Genomic DNA, 15,548 nt, shown 5'->3' on the forward strand with positions numbered 1-15,548 from the left:
AATTATTCTAATTGACACATCTTCTGACAAAGGTTACTGAAAATAGACAGTTGTACATATCAATATGAAACTGCTCTAAGAGATTTCAAAGTCTTTCCAGATGTCAGCAGCTGTTCTTCCTTTGAGCTCTTGGTGAAACATTTCTCTAGGAGTTCAGTTTTTTAAATGGGAGTATGAGCATTTTACCTCCATCTTGTCTTCCCACTTATATCGAGTTCCTTCAGGATGTGTCTAGAATTTTGAAGAAATGCTCAAAAATATTTTTGGATGAAATAAGTCAACCTGCCAGTGCACAGTGAAATACTTTTGAATGATTAATCAAAACAAGGTTAAACAAAAATGAAAACCACTAGATTCAGACTTGGAAGTTTTTTTTACTTCATATTCTTCTTGTCCTAAGAGTTTTCCTAGTCCCAGCAGCCAAATCAACAGGACAATTGGTCTCACACTTTTAATTATATGTGGCATTACCTAGTTATCAGTTATAATTCATCTTATGACTAACAATTATGGGAAAGTAAGATCAGTTAGTGCAGCTTAAGACCCAAGGCTAAAACAGGGGGGGGTCTTGGGTTTCAAATAATGTGTAAGACTTTACAAAATATAACAGCTGCCAATTTGGCAGACAGATCTTTCAGTAAGTAATTAAAGATTACACATCAATACGCTGCAGAAAAAAAGTAATCCAAACTCCTGTGACTATGGGGCAAAAATCAGGCACCATGCTAAACAGTACCTTCCCTAGCTTCATCTGCATATTAATAGCTGCAGTGGTTGCAACACATAGTTGCAGGGTGCTTTCTATGTACATTTTTTTTATCCTTATAGCCTCATGAGATTAGGTACTTCCACTACTATTATCCTCATTTACAGATAAAGAAACAAGAGTTATAAGGGATAAAATCTGAATCTTAGTTTTTACTTATTCCTATAAAGTACTATTCTGCACTGCTATTCTGTCACACTGTCTCTCCATTAAAAAAAAAAAAAAAAGTTAGTAATTCTGGGTAATTAAAAAACAAGACAGAAAACATTTTAAAATTATCTATGTGACAATTAATTAATTATACAATACTTACATATTCACTACTTGAAAAAACTATTACTATGCAAGGGAACAATTCTAAAATTTTGTTAGGGGAGTAGAAAGACTTTGAAAAAATAAGTATTTCAGTAAAAAGTATTCGGTAAAACCTTCAAATATTAATTGTTTTTGTTTGTTTGTTTGTTTTGGTAGGGCCCTCATTTTTTCTAGAATCTCATTTAAAACAGTTCTGACAAATTACTAATACTTTTAGTATTAAAATTACAGGATTCCCTAAGACATTCTCTAGTGATTCACAACTTGTGACATACAAAAATGTCAGCCTTCAAATTTAAGGGAAACAAGGTCAGCATGTTTGGTGTATTTTATGAACACTCATGTAAAAGTACAATAAACTTAACTCTAGCAAATAATTTTTGTAATTTTTGAGAATAATGCCAACAGTTCCTCTATCGAAGATAAAGCACATTTAAAAATAAGAACCAAAAACACTGAGCTGCATCACATAAATTTAATAGCAATGACACACACTTCTGAAAACATGCAGTAAATCTCAGAATCAACACTGTAAACACTCAGCTTTGACACTACTGTCAATAAAGAAAATTTGATTACAGAATAGGCATTAAGTAAAAAACCTTTATCCCAAACTTAAGAAATGATATTATACTTTTCTAAAAAAGAGAGGTCCAGGCCAGGTACTTCACATTCTCCATAAAGCAATGTGAACCATAAAAGCCGGGATGCAGGAGGTACAGCTGTATCTATGACAACATCTTACAAGTCTATAGTACTTAAAGGTTTGCAGAGCATATCCCCCCACAGCAGCCATGCGAAGGAATAGCAATACTGTCCCCATTTTCCAGATAAAGATGGCTTGTTCAGAGTCCAACAAATATAAGAAGCACCTGAAGAGGAACCAAACTTGGCTCTTTCTTTTGACTCTAGAACCCCATGCTTCCCCTGCTACTTCTCCTTACACTGCTTGTAAACATATTTCTAGGCTTTTGATCCTAATAACCAGTGCTTTTACTTAGCAATTATTAAGTGTGTTGTTTCCCCTCAAAGGTACAATGAACATTTTTTTTCAAGAGAGAAGAAAACATTTTTTAAACTTATGAAACACAGTAAATATTTTTTAAAATGTTATTTTTGTCCTACTATTCTTTGGACAATGTTAGTATCTTTAAAAGGGAAACCATAAAAAAAAAAATAAATTAACTAGAACATCAGAGTCCAAAATAGAACAACAACAACAACAAAAATACAATACCCTGATGTCTCCAGACACAATCCTTAGCTTGAGTAGCCTGGTTTAAAACTTTGTCACATCATAGAAAGACACTGGACATACTCCAGACTTTAGAGACAAAGAACTATGCTAAAATTCTTATCCCATCCCAGAATGTCAGCCATTCTTACCTTTTAAATCTATCTGCCAGATGAGATTTGCAATTCCTAGCTTAGCTTCATATTTCTTTGTCAAACACACCTCAAGATTCTGAGGAATTAAACAGTACCTCTGACCAAATGACTTATGGAGTACTATTCAATTCCAAGAGACTTGTGTATATTTATTTTTTAAATGACCTTAGGGGAGGGCCCAACATGATTTCTTTTTAAATCTCATCAATGTAAACTTCCTGAAAATATTAAGTAAAGACACTTAAATCATCTCAGAAATTAGCTTCCTAAATAGGTATGTGACTAACAAAATAATCTCTATAGGAATCATAAACCTTGAAAAATCTATTCTACAAAATTTCAGATAGTCAATTATAAGTTCTTAGCAATATTTGTGCTCCCTCCCATGAATAAACCTAACACTTACATAGAAAATTGTTAGGATTACCTGGTGAGAACTCAGGTTATCTGGACAGTGACAAGGTGAGAACTCAGGTTGACTTGACAGCTCTCTGGCTCAGACCTTTGGTTCGTTAATTTGGTGTTAATTTGGCTGAGCCTTATAAAAGATATGAATGGACAGTTTTGCCACAGGGAATGAAAAACAGCCCTACTATGTGCCAAATGTATGTTGCTGCTGCTCTTGCTCCAGTAAGAAAATAATTTCCAAAAGTAATATTGTTACATTATATGGATGATATTTTGGGATGTGCACCTGAGGAACAAATGTTAGAAGCATGTCTACAAAAGACCATGGAAACACTAAAGTACTACAAACTGCATATAGCTACAGAAAAAATTCAAAGACATGCTCCTTTTCAATATTTAGGATATGAAGTATATCCTAAGACACAGTACCAAAGCTTTCTTTAAGAACAGAGAAGTTGAACATCTTAAATGATTTCCAAAAATTAACAGGAGATATCCAATGTATGTGTCCAGTGTTAGGCTTAACTACCAATCAACTACAACCTCTATATGACATTTTAAGGGGAGACAGTGCTTTAAATTCACCACGCCAGCTTCCAAAAGAAGCACAAGAGGCTTTGAGACAAGTTGAACTGGCTTTATCCAATGTGGTTGAGAGAGTCACTCAAAAACCCTTGGAAATATCAGTTTTTGCTACAAAAGAGGCACCCACAGCAGTCGTTCATCAAGGAGACAGTGTGATTGAGTGGATGAACCTTCCAGCACAACCAGAACAAAGCCTTACTCCTTACCCAGTGCTTGTGGCTAGGATTTTATTAAAGGCTATTATGAGAGTAATACAATTATCTGGAATAAGTTCTAAAAAAAAAATACACATTCTATACTAACACACAAATTAATGTATGCTGTGAGACCATCCCAGAATGGCAAATTTTATTGGCCACCACTCCAAATTTTGCATATGGATCTCCATTAAAGATAACCTGGCTACTACATAATTAGCGATGGATTTTTAAAGAAAAGGTTTCTAAGGTTCCTCTTAAAGGACCAACAATCTTTACAGACGCCTCCAAAGAAAATATTTGTGTTGTATATTCTCATGACTTAACCATAAAGAGAGTAGTCAGGACTCCTTTTCAGTCCACTCAACAGAATGAAGTATTTGCTATCATGCTAGCTCTTACTTATTACCCAGGAGATGTAAATATAATTACTGATTCAACCTATTCTCAAATTTTCAATGGGTAAGAAGCCTGGCTCACTGGCTTGGAGCCGGGCGTGGAATGCGAGTGCCTAGTGGGTCACTTTTGGTAAGCAGAACTGGCGCTGCGGGATGAACTGAATGCCGGGTTAAGGCGCCCGATGCCGACGCTCATTGCAGTTTTATCCGGTCAAGCAAATGATTAGAGGTCTTGGGGCCGAAACGATCTCAACCTGAGTTCTCACCTTGTAACTGTCCAGACAACCTGAGTTCTCACCTGGTAATCCTAATAGAAAATGATACTTTTTAGCAGCACTCTGACTAAAGAGATACCAAAACTATACTGTTCATGTGAACCTATCACATACTGTAAGCATAAATAAGAACAAGTGCTAACATGCATTTTCAACAACAGAAATTCAGATAACCAAATGTTAAAAACTTACTATTTAGTAGACTATGTAAACCCATTAACATTCACCTTATTCATTAACCTACACATAAACTTTAAAATAACTTTGCTTTGCGATTTTTCACCGACCTTTCAAAGTGAGAAAGAATGATTTAAAAAAGCAAAAAAAACCACCACCATACAATATGAAAATGGTCTACTTAAAAGCCCTGTGCATTATCTCATTAAAAACAGTAATATATTCCCAGGGAGTTAATTTCTCTAGAACAAATGGATTCTTTTCCTGAAGAATTCCCTGGAGGCCAGTTTTAAGTGTGACAGCCTTAGTACCAGTCCACAATAACGTCATTGATTTCTGGTACTCAATAGATGTAATTCTTGCACAAGGCCAAACGTTAGCAAGAAACAAATGTTGTGAATATAAGACTTTGAATATAATTTTTTAAAGTAATTTCATTTTAGTCATCCAATTAAAATACCAACGCACTAGTAGATTTGTTTGCAATGTTATGAAAACCTAAGGGTCAATTAGCTGGTACTGGTAATGTTTTTCTAATTCTTATGGTCTCAAATGTTATGAAATCCACTTGTACAACTTCCAATCAGTAAGTTATTGAAAGATAAAAGTCAACTACAAATCTACAGAGAAATGAGACCAACCTAAAGTGACCAGACCACCAGTCTTTCAGTTATTGTTTGCATTTTAGATACAATTCAATCAGTTTGGATTAGGGAAAAGAATTTTAACAAGATATGACTGGAAAGAACAAAGTAAAGAGTAGTCAGTAAAATCTATTTTCCTTTGTTTTTTTTTTTTAAACTATATTTGTGATTTTATTACTTTAGGAAACTCCTGAAAAAGAACTCTAGAACTTGTTCTACCAATATAAATTGTCCCCCTCATCACAATTTATGCATAGGGCATTTAGAGAATATATAATATGCCCAGGGTCATACAGTGTGTTATATATTAGAGGCAGAAGTTGAACCCAGGTCTTCCTAACTCCAAGACTAGCTTCCTGTCCACTGTGTCATGCTGCCTGTCACTTGAATATGTGTGATGAACTATGTATTTTATTATCAATTTTAGATACAGCGCACTTAGTACTAGTCTATGAAATTGAGATTTATACAGCCAAGAAAGCAAAACAGCTGTCCCTGGCTGTTTCTGCTATCTTCTTGTGTCTTAAGAGAAATTGTTTAAATACATCTATTTCTATAAAATTTTAAAGACAAAATATTGCAAAGTATATGTTACAGTTGTATGGGAATTTGCAAGCTTAAATGCTATCAAAAAGGGCAATTTGGAGACCATATCTCTACTTCTGTGAAACATCATGATCTCATCGTCAAGGAAAGAAGTCAGGACAGAACACTGAAAAAATAGTGATCACATCATAATGCTAGTGGTCAAAGAATATGAAATCATCTACAGAAGGTACATATATATACATATAACTGAAAAATGTGCATATACGCCTCATACATACATACATATATATATAATCTTCACATTCTATTATATTAATAACTATACAAAGATTTTTAAACAAATTAACTTTTAAAAATAAAATGGCTACAACATAATCCCAAAGAGTCTATTTTCTTAAATATACCTATGATACATTAGAGGAATTAAAATTAGCAGCATTATACTATGTGGAAAATGTCTACATATCCAACTTGAAATAAATTCAAATTCTCTATAGATATACTACTAGGCAAGTATTTTATAGGAAACGTTTAAGTGCATATCATATAAAGATGGCTTCATTATTTTATTAAAATAAATTCAAAATGTTTACTTATCTATATTTCATAATAAATATGGTCATAATTTTTTCTTTTTAGGCTGCTCACAAGCAAAAAATTATATATTTGTTTTTTTCCTAACGCAAAGTATAAATTTTAATCTTTGATCTTATCAAATTCTTTCTTTCTTTTTTGTTTCACAATGCTCAAATCACTGATGATAGCTTGTAGCTTATTACATTCACCAAGTCTTAAGAACTTCTTAAGAGTGACCTGAAATCAGCCCTCTCATCTCAGGAAGTAACCCAGGCAAAGTGCTCTCTACTAAGTACAATTTTTAGTTTAAAGTGAAGTCTAAAGTAAGACAATAGAACACCACTTGTCATCCAGCCTGAACCTGTTTTGGAATTAATATACATTGAAGTCCCTAAAAGCACCAACCAAGATTGTGACATAGGAAAGGGCAATTTGGGGGCTATGGCTCTAGGTCTGTGAAGCACGGCCCAACACAGAATCAATTACTTGTTTCACTTCCTCTTACAACCAGTTTTATATGTTTTAGTAAAAACTGGGTCAAAAACAGAACAGAAATAAAGTCAACACAATTTAGTGCAATTAGTGATTACATGGAAGTGTGACAGACCATCTTCACTACTTGTTAGCCCCTGTCACTCTCTTATCATGGACAGTTAAATCTTGGTTATAATGGTCCCAGAAGCATAATTTTTTAAGCATGACTTAAAACATGACAAGGCTTTTGGAATACCTTACACACTGGCATGATATAATAACATGATAGGTTCCTAACACATGTACCTAGAAAACCTAATTAAAATACCACACTTTCAATTATTTACTCTAGGAACTATGTATAAATGTGACTTGCCTTTTGTCACAGTGAAGAACTAATGAATTACTTCTTATTGGCTGTTTCCATTCTGGGAATCTAGAGACCATTCTGTTCTTTCTTATGCTGGTATAGTGGAAGTATCAGTGTTTCTATAGCTCATGATTATTGTGTTAACAAAATCTATTGGTAACAGAGCTCATTATAAGTAAAGAAGATAGCAGTGACCTACAGTTTCTAAAAGAAGAGGGAAAGTCATTGTATTAGAAATATAAAATATTAAGAGTCCTTTGCAATGGAACCTCTAATCTACATGTTCCTAACAAGAGTGACGAGGAACCAAAGCTTTGAGAGTCTCAGTGCTTCTGTAATAGCTAGCTTCAGTCCCAGCACCTCAATGGGCTAAGTCAGTGTGACTGGCACTCAGAACTCTCGAGTCTGTCAGACAATTATTTCGTTCCTGCATGAAAATAAAATGGGAAAGAGTTATATATTTGATGTAGAATTTCAAATGACTCAAGTAAATAAAATGCTTCAAGTGATCTTAAAATACTACTAGTATTAATATGAATCTAAAATTGATAGATTTTATGCTCAATCTATATATGCAAATCTTAAGACTTCATGTCATTTTAAGAAGCATAAATTACTATTAGAATAGCAAAAACAAAAACAAGTGGTTGTTTTATTTTACTTCTATTAAAGCAGGCTCTTTAAAAAGGTTCTTAATGTACTCAAAACATCTCTCTAGATTGAATGCAAAAATTATGATTTTTAATTTTAATTCATTTCATTGAATGAGAAGACATGCAATATAGAAATGTGCTTCTCACTCAATTACTTACTTGTTCACCTTTAGCAAAGGATATTTTAAAGTTAATGGGGGCTGTCATTCTTATGGTGAACAGAAAAACCAATGCACCAATGTATTTATAGGGCTTATTGCCATAAATAGTAAAGGAAAAAGGGGACTTTATATTTTTATTATTTAATTCTTGTATGAGCAGCCTATTTTCCCCAGAAGAAAGTCAATGATTCTGCAGGAAAAACAATCAATTAAGCTATAAGGACAAAAATCAAACTATAATTATTTTTTGGACCACGATTGGCTTTAACTTAAGACACTTGGCTATAATTCCGAATTCAAAGATTCCCAGTCACTCACAGAAACCAAAAACTAGGCCTATGTAAATTCTACAGAATCTTTTAAAAGCAGTATTACTGCTTTAATGACATTATGATAAAAATTCAGACTGCAAAATAGGTATTTCAAAGAAATAGGGGTGCAGGAAAAGATACATGGTGCATACATTGACAGGAAACTGGAAAACACAAGGCAGAGTATTTATGGGAGATTTAGACAATTTAACAAAATGTTAAGACTAAAAATAATTATTAGTCTAATGTTAGTTGAAGGTTACCATGTTAGTAAAATGTTGAACATTTTAATATCTTAACTGGGCAATCTTTTTAGATACACATAGTTTTTAGTTATATTACTTAAAATTTTACTATTTTTCTCATTAGTGTAGTGAATTTTTAAAGACAATAATAAAAATGTAACAAGCCTTATTAGCTATTTTGCTAATTTGTCTAAGAATTAAGTTTTTTTTAAATTCTGAAACATTCTAATATAAAAATTATTTTAAAAATATGATAATCCTTTCATTAACTCCCTAATTAAATATTTGGGGACCAGATCTTACTGATAGTATTTACATATTTAAGAATATTACTTTAGGGCTCCTTACTTGAAAGTGATCTTCAGCAGCCTTGCCACCCATATTAAGAACATTCAGAGAACTGGCACGCTTCATGCTGCAACCAGGATATCAAACATGCAAGGATAAAGCAATCAGAACAATGGAAAAATCTAAGCTCTCCAAATACAAGCAAAACATGGATACAGCACAGGGTTTTAAGTGTCATTGGCAACACTTGAAATAAAAAAAAGGTTTTGGAAAAAATACATGGGCACAGTTACACAAATTCTGTTGGAAATTAACAAAAGATTGGGATTTATATTAAATCAGATAGTGAATCTGCATCTAATATTATGGCTTAATAAAATTAGTTTACTAATTTTTTTTTCATACAAAATGTTTATTATGACATACTTTAAAAGTATGCCATTTCTGATAAAAATCTATCTTCTGGAAAACAATCAAATTTATTTACTAATCAGGTTTAGCAAATATTTTAGGCTATATTATTTTGTATGGTATTTATTAATTACTTTTATTTTATTCAAATTCACCTAAGATAGCTTTTTTATGTTTTTGAAAAGATTTTCAAGAGACATCTATCTGCTTTACTGCTTCATTTCATTTTCATCTGTGGAATAAACAATTCCTTTTTTATACATATTATACTTGTTTTAGGAAAACTGGAACAGTTTTATGTCATAGCTATGAAAAATAAACAATTCCAAGTTTTTTTAGTTAGATACTCAAAGTTGATTATTCAAAATGCTTTAAGTCATATTATTATGATATGTTACAAATATTATTAGAAATCACTCTGAAATTATATTGTCTATTTTAACAGTATTCCCAATAACTTATATACAAAACTTATATAGTTTTGTAATTAGATTATTGTTACACACAATTATTGCTTAAACAGTATTTGGGGAGGTATCTTTAATAATTTTAAAGTTTAGTTCTAAGAATTTGCCATCTATTTTCAAGTCTAAAAAAGCTTATATTAAGGAACTTAAAATTTTAAAAGTGGAGCCCTTAAATTCTTAATGTGGGATTATAATAATAAAAGCCAACAGTAATATTATTTTAAATTCAATTAGTTCAAGTCAGTAGCTTTAAGACAAGGACACACATTTTGGAAGGTTAGCAACAATCAAAACAGCAAGCACAATGACACTGCTCTCAGTGTTACTTTTTAAAAGTACATTCAAAAGTCATGAGCAAAGTTCATTAATATAAAGAATAAACATATTCAAACTACAAAATCTTTTCTCTACTTCCCTCCATAACTTCCCCCAATAAAAAGAAAGAAAAAAAAAAATCAAAGTAAAAGACTCAGCACATTTTACTTTGATTTTTTTTTCTTTCTTTTTATAAAGTTATAATTTTTACTTCCTAATGTTTTGAATCAAAGGTTACAAAAAAATCTATTTCTGAAGCAAATGACACCAGATTTACCGCAGTATTATGTCAAACAGCTAACTAGTTCTTAGGAAAGGTAGTATAAGAAAGTATAATCTGTCTATAAACAAGTCCCCTTCCAAATCTGAAGCCTACCTATTATGTACAAAATGAAACAATGGGGGCAGCTAGATGGTGCAGTGGAAAAAGGACCAGTAACAGAGAAGGGAGAAACTGAGTTCAAATCCAGTATCAGTCATTTGACACTTACTAGCTTTGTGTGACCCTGAGTAAGTCACTTAACTCCAAGTGCCTCAAAAAATAAAATAAAATGAATCAGACTAGATTCAATAATCTCTAAAATGCCTACCAGGTTTAATTGTATGCAACTTAAAGTTCACACATCCTCCTCTACCCAAGTTGTTTATAACTCTTCCTAATTAAACTGAAGCTACTCTTTCAAACAATTAAGAAGCACAAAGATCAAAAATTGGGGAAATAGTAAAGAATAAACAGGATCTATTAAATAATGTTAAAATGGAAAAAAAATATATTCTTGGGTAATTGATGTCCTTTCTGACAGTAATCTATATATTGGTTGTACCAGATTTAATGAATTTAAAGCTTAAAATGTCTACAAATCAAAAATTAAAAATTTAAATTTTAAAATGCAGCATGTTATTTGTTAACACTTTATTAAAACAGTAGTTTAAAAAATTCACAACACTTCAAGGTCATTTTTATAATAATGTTAGCATCAATACTTAAGGATGCTTATCAACAGATTAAACTGATCATTTTTTTCTAAGTCTTATGGAATTCTGATCTGTTTTGATGAAGGAAATGATGATACCTAGGAAATCAAAAATTCCTGAAGGAAAACACAAAAAACTTTATAGTGAACATTCAGTGCCAGATTTAGCAATTCAATTTTAACTTCAAAACATGTACAAAACTGAAATAAATTGATCTGATGATTGCCTAAAGAACTCAGCACAAAAGAAAGCATTCATGTTCTCTGACTGCTGGAATATAAAATGTTTTAACACCCTTTACAATTCACTAAGAAACAAATTCATCACTTTAAGGACAAATATCATTTATAAAAAGGTTGATATTAAAGTGCCATTTGAGTCATAAATATTTGTCTCATTTAAAAATAAAATTAGGCAATTTGATTTTAAACACTACAGTTTCTTTAATATAACCTTACGGCAATTCACTACTGAATGCATGGAGAGGTAAAAAATCACAAATCCATATGTGGCCTTCACCAAAATATAGAACAATTTGAAAACATGTTATTTTTTTTTTAAACTTTCTTCTCTATGTACTTTAAGATGGTTATAGATCATCATAGAAAATAACAAAAACTACCAATTACAAACAATAGAATAATATGGTAAACAGAGCTTCCATGAATACTTTGGACATCTCTTCGAACCAAAATGGACAGCTCCTTGAATTAAAACACTACTGTCCTATCTATACTTTTTTTTTTCTTTCCCCCTGAGGCAATTGGGGTTAACTGACTTTTTAGAAAGTATTAAGTGTCTTTAAGGCCAAATTTGAACTCAGGTCCTCCTGACTACAGGGCTGGTGCTCTATGCACTGTGCCACCTAGCTGCCCCCATACTCTTTTCTAAAGAGAGAAGAGAACAAGAAAGAAAATACACCAAAAAAACAAATCTTAGGATCTACCTGAAGTGTGAACTCCTAAGTAAAAAAAGTTCTCAAGACAAAGAAGATTCAGAAACTTCCCACGCATCACTCTTCTCTCAGAGAAATCATGATCACCAACCAACAAATTAAATAAGAGTGCTCCCAAACTCATTAAAACATACAAAAGCAAGCAGTCATGCTTGTTTAATAATCTAGATGTCTCAATAGCTTTCACATGAATGTCTAATTACTAATAAATTCAACTTCAGAAATGGAACCTAAAAAGCAGGTTAAATTTACACTTAAGTCTTCTATACAGATAGAATGTAAACTAGCAGATTATTTTATATTCACTTTAAATTCACTTCTGGAAGTTTAGAATTATATGCCTATAAAAAAGAAATCAGGTTGAAAATTATTTTTAAAATTAACTAAGCAGCAAATTAATCCATCAGAGTGAATAATAATGATCCTTTATTGACCTCTGCTTATCCAAATGAATACCTCTTAGCCTAAGATGAATAGAATTCACTTTCTAAGTACATTTTCACAGAGAATAATATAAAAATATCAAGTCAGTCATCATAGAAGATGCTAAAACTGCCAATTACAAACAATGGAATAAATAATATGGTAAACAGAGCTTCCATGAAAAATCCTTTGGAAAACATTAGTCTTGTGGCAATTTACCAATTATAAAGCAATTAAGTAAAAGGATTTGGCAACATTAAACAGAAACAAGAAATTTATTCACCTGATAAAGCCATAATTTAGGACTACCAGTGGATGAAACTGAATTTTATCACTCAAAAACATCTGATATCTTTGTCCTCCAACTGTATCAAATTCTCTGAAATGCATGTTTCTGTATTAATATTAATTATGCATTTGAAACAAATATCTCTGGTTTTTAGATCCCTGAGAAGAATTTTCTAGCATGCCACCCTAAAGTCAAAATATAAGCCCTCTCTACCATCACCACCCTATTCCTTTCTGAATCCATTTTGTGTGTGTGCTCTTGCTTTTTAAAGTGGAAGTTCAATTATTTGCTATATGGTAGTAGATAGCTACATAACAGCTTTAATTAAATCACAATAAATATGGGAAGATATACTATCATCAAAATTATGTCAATGATCTAAAGAAGTGGGTTTCCTAAATAATCAAACTTAATAGTTTAAATATCCTAATATTAAAATGACACTTCATTGTTTCAAGCTAAAAGGCATGAATATTACTTTAAATATTTAATTTATATGATGAAGAATTATTTTTGTATAACACTCTTTCAAAGACTTGTTCTCTCTAACCACCTGACTGGGCAAAATTTTAAGCAGGATATCAATTTAATAATATTTCTCAATCTACACAGGGATAGGTGATGTCAAAACTATCAAACCTTTCAATAAAGAAACACAATATTAAAATGGAATGTTTTTCAGAAGTTTATGTGTGAGAAAATTGTAGCTACCAAGAAAAAAGGACCTTGGCCACTGCTTAGTTTACAAGGTGAATAAAAGGGGGCAAATAGCAGCATAGCTAGGAAAACATAATTACCCAGGATTCTTTGGTTCACTGTCTCGTGAACTTCCTCCCTTCAGCTTTCTAACCAGCTTCTCACTGCTGCGTCTAATTGAAGCTCGAAGTTTGCTAAAGGAACCACTGCGCTTTAAAGATCCAGTGCCATCCTGAAAAAGATGTGAACAAATGTGAAGCTGCCAAGGGTTCCACCCTTCCAAGCCTTCCCCAGCTAAAGCTGAATGAAAATATTTCACCCCATTCTTGAGCTGTTCTTAGTTGTCGCAGGTTAATGATCACTATTTCCTGTCAGTTTTCTAAATGATTTACTTCATTTGCAAGTAGACTTTTTAATGCCTGGCAAATCTAACTATTTAAGTGATTAAAAATAATCCATGATCCTGAAAAGACTTGTAACCAAAAAATAAAAAAAAAAAAAAAAAGCTTATTCACACCAAAATAATGATATCTAAAGAGAAAATTTAAGGACATTTCTGTATTAAGACAGAAAGGACAATACATAAAAATTATAAAAGAAATAAGGAAGCTTCTAGGAATACCATTAAAATTCCACTTTAATTAAAATGTAGTCACTAGGTTCAACAAACAATGTAACACCTAAGACATTTAAGCCCAATATAAACAAATTACTTCCAATACTTCAATCCGAATCCAAATACTAATCTCATGAATATTCATGTAATGAACCTCATAGAATGATTTTGTTAAATACAGATTACAAATGCTATTGTCCCCCAAAAGACTCATTCTAGATACGACCAATAAATTAGCTTTCATATATAATATGGAAAGATCAAATCTGAGTTCAGCTTTAGAAGTCACAATTTAAATATTTTTGCTTGATTAAATTTCTACCTTTCAGGTATAAAAATCAAAACCACATAGCAAAGACTTGATTTTTATTCACAAAATCAATCATTTAGTAAGTTTTAGCAGTAACTATCTACTACTTCTAGAAGCCATACAGTTTTGCAAGAAAGGAAGAATACTATGAAGCAGACAGACACCAAGACGTAGGTCAGTTGGAGTGAGTTTATTAGAAGTTAGAAAGACAAAGATACACAAATCACTGAACACTTAAAGATTAGTAGAGAAAAGCATATCTGCCAAAATTTCACACAAAGACTAAACAGCAATGCTACTTTAGAATAATCATAAGTGAAGACATCCATAGTTCCATATTGATGTTAACCAAGTTATAGGTCTCTAAATACAATTTAAAGCACTTGGAGCACATGCCTTACTTTTACAGTTTAGCAATTCTCAAAAGGTCACCATCATGCCATTTGAATAATACTTTGTGTGATACTTTTAACTACCTTTTTTTCATAGTGAACAGCTAGTCGTTCTTATTTTTTTTTAACTCATGTTACACAGTAAATGGTTTTATTAACACATTTTATAGTACTAAATACCTATCTGGTAAAGCTACACATGTACAGAAATAAACCTCCAAAGAGAACAACAGCACTGAAAGGAAGGGCCAGTATACACAGAAGTGTAGCTCTGACAAGAATCATAGAGGTTTGCTAAAAGCACAGCAGTCAGTACTGAAGAGAGAAGTTAAAGCTTGACGATGGAGCACGCCCGTCATGCAGGAGACAGTATAAGAATCACAAAAGGCATCTAGGCCTGTTAGATAGAAATGAAGAAAAGAAAATCTGAATGAAACTGTTTAAAAATTTTGTTTGTAAAAGTTTTCTACTTAAAATAGCTTTGTTTACAGTATTTCTAGGTCACAAAATCTTTAATTCTTTTTTAAAAAAAGATATTTGGAATTACTTTTATCTATTACTGATGTTTTAATATTAGATATTCTAGGCATGAACCATTGTCTATACTTTTAATCCATTAACTCCTAATATTAAAATAAAAGTAAATCCATTTAATCTATGTAGAAAATTTTCTTAAAATAAAGTTCTGCACATGATCATACTTAAAGAGTGACTGCAATGAAAAATCCTACGATTTAAAAAATTTTAAAAAGCTAAAAATATGAAAGGAGCACTCATTTAATTTTTAACTTTTGTCAGAAATATTTTCTTAGCTATTCATTGCAACAAGGGGGATTTTTTTTTTTTTTTCTGTAAACGAAAAGCATTTATATTCCTTAAGAAACTAACAAGCAAAATGACAACTCTAGGAATCAAAGT

The 15,548-nt window shown here is 31.8% G+C and overlaps 1 protein-coding gene across 28 annotated transcripts in view; it reads right to left on the reverse strand.

Moving 5' to 3' along the window:
- Positions 1 to 15,548, reverse strand: part of LOC141556660 (kinesin light chain 1) — a 65,130-nt gene that overhangs the window by 6,168 nt on the left and 43,414 nt on the right. For 13 of the 28 annotated variants that reach the window (XM_074291165.1, XM_074291163.1, XM_074291158.1 and 10 more), the window contains one exon: positions 14,414 to 15,027. The exons of 2 other annotated variants lie outside the window; for them this stretch is intronic. In XM_074291165.1, coding sequence (XP_074147266.1) covers positions 15,022 to 15,027 — 6 coding nt within the window. In that variant the 3' untranslated portion in view covers positions 14,414 to 15,021. Of the gene's footprint in view, positions 1 to 7,129; positions 7,551 to 8,841; positions 8,909 to 13,413; positions 13,545 to 14,413; positions 15,028 to 15,548 lie in introns of those variants that run through there. 13 more of the 28 variants (XM_074291141.1, XM_074291142.1, XM_074291139.1 and 10 more) reach the window with 5 other exon arrangements.

The sequence above is a fragment of the Sminthopsis crassicaudata genome, chromosome 2 (genome assembly GCF_048593235.1).
Source record: "Sminthopsis crassicaudata isolate SCR6 chromosome 2, ASM4859323v1, whole genome shotgun sequence".
NCBI lineage: Eukaryota > Metazoa > Chordata > Mammalia > Dasyuromorphia > Dasyuridae > Sminthopsis > Sminthopsis crassicaudata.